At 40.2% G+C, this 7,722-nt stretch overlaps 1 protein-coding gene across 1 annotated transcript; it reads left to right on the top strand.

Moving 5' to 3' along the window:
* The first annotated feature begins 1,716 nt into the window (after nucleotides 1–1,716).
* LOC110735690 (glycine-rich cell wall structural protein 2-like) lies at nucleotides 1,717–3,415 on the top strand. The gene is made up of 2 exons (XM_021915877.1): nucleotides 1,717–2,334; nucleotides 2,904–3,415. The coding sequence occupies exons 1-2, from the start codon at nucleotides 1,822–1,824 to the stop codon at nucleotides 3,096–3,098; spliced, it is 708 nt and encodes a 235-aa protein (XP_021771569.1). The 5' UTR covers nucleotides 1,717–1,821; the 3' UTR covers nucleotides 3,099–3,415.
* Nucleotides 3,416–7,722: the final 4,307 nt, after the last annotated feature.

Below are 7,722 nucleotides of genomic sequence, written 5' to 3'. Positions count from 1 at the left end.
ACTATGAAGCTTCCAATAGAGAAGCATTCATCATGTGCCAAAGTGTCCTTTATAGCCTCACTTGCATCATTGAACACTCCAGCCTTATCTACCCCATTATTTAAGGGATCATGGCTGATGAGAGGAGTCAGAACAAATTTTCCACCCCCACCCTGTATCTTGCAGAGGGAAAGGTCATCATCAGGTTGCTTAGTAACAAAATTAAGACGTTTGGCAGCCTTAAGTTCATTAATTTCTGCTTTCTCCTTAAGTTCACTTGAGATGATCACCAGTAAATCGACTAAGTTGGAGATGAAATTCAAAAACTGAAGCCAAAGAAATGTTGCTATTAATGTTTCAAATCCTATCACAAAACGTCTTAGCTTGTTCTCTAGCATTTTTTTTTTTTTTTTTTTGCCAACAGCAAAATCAACTATAACAAACTACAAAACACTTAAATGAGCTGAATTAGCTCTTATAAACCAACATAAACAAAAGCAAAAACTTAAAAACTTTATGTCGACAAGTCTTGATTACTTGTTACCAAATCTGCTTGTCTTGAATCATACTTCTTAATAGGCACCATAGTTGAGATAAGGACGGAGTAAACATTGTTGTTGAAGAGAAAAACACATAGAGGCATAAGGGTTGGTAAAAAGAGAGTGTTATGGGCCTCATGGCCACACCGGGTCAAACAAGTCGCAACTTGCGACCCCGGCCATAAACAGGTACTCATATTCTCTCCTCAAGAAGAGGGACTACAAATGACATGTTATGAACCCCCAAACTTTGCATCTTGGGAGCCGCTTTCAGGGCAACGATTTGAAAAACCATTGCTAAATTATAAGGACGAGTTCATAAAGAACTTTTTTCATGATTGAGCATTTATTTCTCATAAATTATACTCCGTAGATGTGCTTTTGACTTTTGAAATTATAACAACTAAGCCAAAAAAAAAAAAAAAATATCAAAGTCCAATAATTTTTAGATAAAATTTTGTAAATAGATTAAGTAATATCTAAATATTGTGATTTTATTAATAAAATAAACGGTCTTTTTGTAACTACACAAATACATGCAATAAACGAGTGAATCATGAACGACTTTGTACCTTTGTTATTGTTAAAGCTCATTTCCTAATCAAGTTTCAAATCTTGTCCAGGTTAGCTTCGAAGTCCTCGATTCTTTTTATAAATAAACATAAAAGAGCTTTAGATAAGCTTGCACTAAATTGAATAGTTCATTGATTGTCTTAACTCATTTATATATATATATATATATATATATATATATATATATATATATATATATATATATATATTTATTTATTTATTTATTTAATTTTATTTTTTTTTTGTTTTTGGTTGATGAGTTTAAAGCTTTAAACTCCACTAAAATATTAAGGTTATCTATACTAGATAATCTTACAGTTGGAATGTTGGATAGATGAAAGAAAGAATCGTACTCTCAAAGTTGTTATTATTTGACAAGTCAGTACACCCTTCCAAAAAAAAACAAATCAAAATTTTAAAATTTTAGTTAAAAAAAAAGAAATCACTTGTCATTGTCATCATTAAATCGTGAAACTCTCATACGTACTACTTGCAACACAATAATTCTGTACGTTCAAACTTGCCAAATATACGTACGTAGTATTGACGTGGTATTTCCGTAGTATTATACGTAGATTTTCTACTCATCAACTTACTATAAATAGCTCCTAAAATATGATCATACACTATCATTCAACCAATAACACTCTCTATATAGAAACCCTAGTAAGCTCAGTGATAGTACATCCTTAAAATTTACTACATTTCCCTAGCTACTCTTTTAAACAAAATGGAAAGAGGTGGTTACGGTTCAGAAAACACCGGCTATGGTGCCACTGAAGGCAACCACTATGGCTCTGGAGGCTATGGTGAGACAGAAGGCAACCGCTATGGTTCTGGTGGTGGTGGAGGCTATGGTGGTGAGTCAGAAGGCAACCGCTATGGCTCTGGAGGTGGTGGTGGCTATGGTGAGTCAGAAGGCAACCGCTATGGCTCTGGAGGTGGTGGTGGCTATGGTGGTGAGACAGAAGGCAACCAATATGGCTCCTCAGACTACAACACCGGTACTGGTGGTGTTGGTGGTGGTGGGTATGGGTCCACTGAGGGTAACCAGTATGGATCCGACAACACCACTGGCGGTGGGTATGGTGGTGAGACAAAGAAGTATGGAGAGGAAGATGGCTACAAGAATAGTGAGATGAGTGAAGAGCCAGCTAGGGATTATGATAAGGAAGAGAAGAAACATAAGCATCTTGAACAACTTGGTGGCCTTGGTGCTGTTGCTTCCGGTGCTTATGCTATGGTAATTTTTTCTTTACCATGTTTTTTTTTAAAAAAAAAAAAAAAAACTTTTTCTACAATAACTTCTTTTGGTTAACATTTTCAATTAATATGTTATAAATAACTATGAATGGTAATATGGTATAAATACACCACGGTTGTATGTATATATTAAGGCCCTGTTCACTTCACCTTAATAAAAATAATATTCATTAGAAATAATTTCAGTAATAATCTTACCTTAAAAAAAAATATTTACTTGATTTTTACTTATTTAAACTTCTGAATTTCTTAAAAACGTATTTTAGTTTATAATTAAAATTGGTAATCATTATCACTCTTATAAGAAAATTATCAACCTAAGCAAATTTATCTAGAGTTTATTTGAATTAATAATGTAAACTTACTAACCCTTATATCATTATGATCAAAACAATGATCAAATTAAAAGTTGTCTGTTTATTTATTATGTTATAATTTTAACTAAATATGATTGCCTATTATCATGTGATCATTAGTCGTTAAAATATGGTTGTATTATTGATGCTCAAATTAACTATTGTTATATTTGTTTTGGAATGAAAATCATAGTATGAGAAGCACCAAGCAAAGAAGGACCCAGAGAATGAACACAAGCACAGAATAGCTGAAGAAGTGGCAGCTGTAGGCGCGGTCGCGTCTGGTGGTTTTGCTTTCCATGAGCATCACCAGAAAAAGGATGTTAAGGAGGACCGAGAGGAGGCCGAGGAGTCGGAGGGCAAGAAGAAGAAGCATCATTTCTTCTAATTTTAATCAACCCCTTTAATATACTATGCTATGAAAAAAAAAATGTTTTAATTTTCCCATAAAAACAAAACAAAAAATTAAAAAAGATGGTTTTTATTTTGAGTACTCTTTTTATTGTTTTGTCAAGGGGAAAATTAAAACACGTATGTTGTTGGTGTATTTAAGTGATAAGCCTCATGTTATTATCTTAGTTTCAATATTGTTTGTTGTAATTAAGTGAGTGATATGTTTGGCTTGTATCTTAAGCTCCTTATCTCTAAATCGGTTATATCCGGTTGATTGTGATTAGTGTGTTAATAACATTATTATTATTATTATTATTATTATTATTATTATTATTATTATTATTATTATTATTATTATTATTATTATTATTATTATTATTATTATTATTATTATTATTATTATTATTAAATAACAAAAACCTACAAAGTCAAAAGATTTACAAGAAATTAGTGGGGAGCCGAGATACAGTCTGGGCCCCAACCCCTCTAGCTATAGCGAACCCAATCCTGTTAAAGATGTGAGCAGCCGCACGAGCTCCAATATCCTGAGTCCTAGCGAACGCCTGAACCCGCTTCAGCAACGCAACGACATCCTTCTCTAATTCCCCCAATGAAGAAAAGGAGAAAGGAAGAAAACCATAGCCAATAGCCCTGCAACGCGCCCCATACTTGTCTCGCTTCCGCTGAGCCGCAGCCGACATAACACGACCAGGAACGAAGTCAGACAACCCAGATTGAGTCAATGGAGAAGACCCCGTCAAGTCAACACATACATCTAGGCCTCTATCCCAGGAGTTAAGCAACACATCTGCTGGCCGAAGAGCCCCGTCGTTCCCTCCAGTTAACCCAACGTTGACCTCCTTCCTTGCAGAAATCTCAGAGCGGAAACAAATATCAACAAGGGTATCACAAACAACGTTATGCCGATGTATAATACCCACCATCCCAGCATAAGACACTGCATGATCCCCATAAATATCCCCATAAAAAACTCTTGAGCAAGCAGAACAAGGTGCCGATACGGAGAACAAGGGAACACCCAACCGGTAGCAAAGAACACAACGGTAAGTCTTACCATTCATAGTCTGACCCAGACCTGATATCGGGACCGCTCGCAACCAGGCAGAAGAGTAATCCCCCTGCTGGGACTTCCATAAGGAAACCTGACGCGGAGACAAGGAGAAAGTGGATTCTGCAGATGCAGTGACCTTTGTGAAATATATATCTGCCAATTTCTTCATGAGTTTGGGGGCAGCGATCTCACCAGGGTAACGCAAAAGGTCAGTCTCCACAGTCCTATTAAAAAGACTAAGAGCGTCGTCGAAGGCCGGACCTGGACCAACAATACCAGAATTGCGAAGAAGCGAAGCCTGTAGACCAGAAGACTGCAAACGCGACACAAGGAAAGCATAGTGTCGAACATCACCCGCTGAATAGACACCCAGTCCTCCATAAGAAAAAGGTAAGGTGGCAAGGCGCCATTGCCAATCACCAAAACCTGGCCCCGAAGCAGTTACAATGCGCTCCACAGAACCTCGAAGGGCCACATCAAAAGAAATCTGGGCCGCTTCAAAAAGACGAGGAGGACAAGTGCGCATAGAAAAGTAGAGTTTTGAAACTCCAGTACACGCACGAAGAAGTAATAACTCACATTGGGGATCCTCAAGCTTAGCAACAGCATCCATGAGCACAATGGTCTTCGACACCCTCTGCGAAACAAGCTCACCACAGAAAGAGGCATCCGCACTGACAGGATCCCCAAGCAACTTAACACCATGAGCAGGACGAGCAATATCTGGAGGAAAGACACCGGCCAGACGGCTACGAGGGTCCTCCGTGGGCCAGAAAACTTCCGTTTTCTCAACGTTAACATGGAGACCAAGACGAGGTCCCTCCACCAAAATCAACTCCATAACCTTCCCTACCACCAAGGTGTCACCAATAATAGTGCCATCATCCAAATACCAAGCCTGCAAACATAAGTTTAAAGAATCCCTAATTTGACAAACCAACGGATGGAGCACCAAAGCAAAAAGCAAAGGGCCAAGTGGATCACCCTGCTGCACACCCTGACATGACCTTAAGGTATGCTCCCCATAATAGAGCCTGGCTGGAGTAGAGTAACAGAATTCAACCCAACGCGAAAGAGCTGGACAACGGAGACGAACCTCACGCAGTAAAGCCGTACGATCAACCAAATTAAAGGCATTCCGGAAATCCACCAGCAACATAGAGAGGCCAGCATCACCACCTCGAGCCTCAACCAAACGATTAACAGCATGAAGAATAGCCTCGCCACCCGCCGGTACCCCAACACCAAACTGAAGACCTCCTAAATAGTTCCCCATACGCGGACCAACTAAAGCAGCCCCAACCTTTGAAACCAGACGCCGCCAAACAGTACCCACAGCAATAGGACGAATACCACCACCAGGCTTAACAAGTGGCGTGAGAGGAGCACTAGCAATATACTCCCCCAACTCAGCAGGACAATTTCCTGCGAGAAAGAGATTAACCACCTGCGTAATAGAGCCCACCAACTCATCTGAAATAGCAACCGCAGCACCACTCAAGCAATCCAGAAGGTGCTGAGCACGCAATCCGTCTCTACCGCATGACGTACCACGCGGAAAACCCCTAATTTGATCCAAAACAACAGCAGATGTAGCAATAAGGGGCTGATCAACGGGGATATCCGGTAAGATAGGAGCCGGAAAGGAAGGGTGCTTAGCTTGTAAATCAGCAAGAGTAGCATCATTGTAAGGGGCAAGACCAGAAGACGAAAGAACCCGAACCGCAGCAGTGTAATGTCCGTCACAAATCTTTCTCTTACATTGCTTAATATTTCGCTTAGACAAATCATGCTCATCATCAGCTTCCAACAAAGGAGGAGACACATCTGCCAACGTATCTCGCACAAGATGCACAGAACCACCAGGCTCACACCAAGAACGAATAGCAGCGGTGATACTCTCTTCCTGCCGCCGCCGCCGGACACCCGAAGAACACTCACGACTACTCCTCGGGGTAAAAGTTTTAAGAACACAAAGAGGCAACACAAGTAGTTGAACCCAACAAGAGACGTCATCAGGCTTGCAAATCACCTTATCAAGCGCTCCTTTGAGAACCCGAGAAAAACCCAAGCGACACTTTGGAGGAATAGATTTCACCGAACGGAACCGCTTAGATAGCAAACTATCCAGGAGAGCAACATCGAACGCCAAAAGAGGCTGACGAGGCGCACTAGAAACAAGATCAGATACCTCCGAAGAAAGACCCTGAGGTTTAGGAAAACCATAAAGAACAAACCGAACAACACCATCCCCCAAATCAGGTGGGTCCACAATATCATCCGAATCACGACCATGTCGACACTTCGTACGAAAAGTATGAGTCTTGAAACACTCCCCACAAATCCAAATGCCCATACGCCGAAAAGTTGACTCCGCCTCAAAGAAAATAGCCAGATTAGAAGCAAGAGAGCATCGGGTCATATCCCGCGCATCCGCACAACAATGACGGTCACGGAGATGAGTGATCAAAGAAGTTTTAGTGAGCCCATTACCCCTGCCATCTTGACACCCATTAAGACCCACGAACGGGCAATGAAAGAGAACACTAGGAGGCATAACATCCACCACAACTTGCCACAAGAGAACCGTAATACAACACAACGCAAACTGCACCAAAAACTAACCAAAAACTGCACCCAAGAAGCACTAGAAACCGCCTAGCAACTGCAGCCAAGAAGAACACACAAGAACGCAACTGAAACAGCTCGGAAACTACTCCGAAACCACCTGAAAACAGCCTACAGAAACTGCCCGGAAACTGCTAGAGGTACTGCAGCAAAACAACCCTATGAAACCGCCTAAAAACTGCACCTGATCAACCCAAAATCAGACCATAAAAAAGTCCTGAAAACAGATGCCGCGAACCACTTAAATACTGCCTGAAAAACGGCTGTAATCGCCGGAAAAGAGAAGCCCTCGCCGGACCTACAAATGCCTGGTTAATGATCGCAGAACCAGCCTGAAAATGAACGTGGAACGAGCTTGAATTTTGCCCATAAACTGCCCTCGAATTGCCCTGAAATTGCCCAAACAATGAAGCCCGAAACAGCCTGAATTTCGCCCCAAAAGAACCGAGGAAACCGCCGGAAAGAAGCCTGACCTGAAGGCGCTGACACCGAGCACCGCCGCCTGATATTAAAGGACTAAAAGCCGCCGGAAAAGCTGCCGGAAACCCCCCCTACGCCCAGCCCTAATCGCCCTGATATTATTATTATTATTATTATTATTATTATTATTATTATTATTATTGAAGTTACTTGTGGGACATAGATTTTTTTTTAAAACTTAATTTATATAGATGTATAATTATTGTTTTATTAAAAGATTGAATTTGACAATTTCACTATTTGTTGTGGGACAAGTACTCATAGGAAGTACGGAGTAATTAACTCTCAATTTATACTTTTTAAAATTCAATATAATTACCTTTGAATGAATTTCACAAATATTGGATCATTTCTCTTAAAAAAAAAAATAATAATCCAAAATCCCCTTTTACGCTACGATTACCCAATATATCCTAACTATATACCTTAAAGTTTGTTG

Source organism: Chenopodium quinoa, unplaced genomic scaffold, assembly GCF_001683475.1.
Source record: "Chenopodium quinoa cultivar QQ74 unplaced genomic scaffold, ASM168347v1, whole genome shotgun sequence".
NCBI lineage: Eukaryota > Viridiplantae > Streptophyta > Magnoliopsida > Caryophyllales > Amaranthaceae > Chenopodium > Chenopodium quinoa.
Note: the sequence above shows the minus strand (reverse complement) of the source record. Positions and strands in the feature narration are given on the sequence as shown.

What these genes read in the sequence shown, in the direction of transcription:
- LOC110735690 (XM_021915877.1), top strand. Translation starts at nt 1,822, where the DNA reads ATGGAAAGAGGTGGTTACGGTTCAGAAAACACCGGCTATGGTGCCACT. An exon ending in CTTCCGGTGCTTATGCTATG is followed by an intron (nt 2,335 to 2,903) that starts GTAATTTTTTCT and finishes TGAAAATCATAG; the next exon opens with TATGAGAAGCACCAAGCAAA.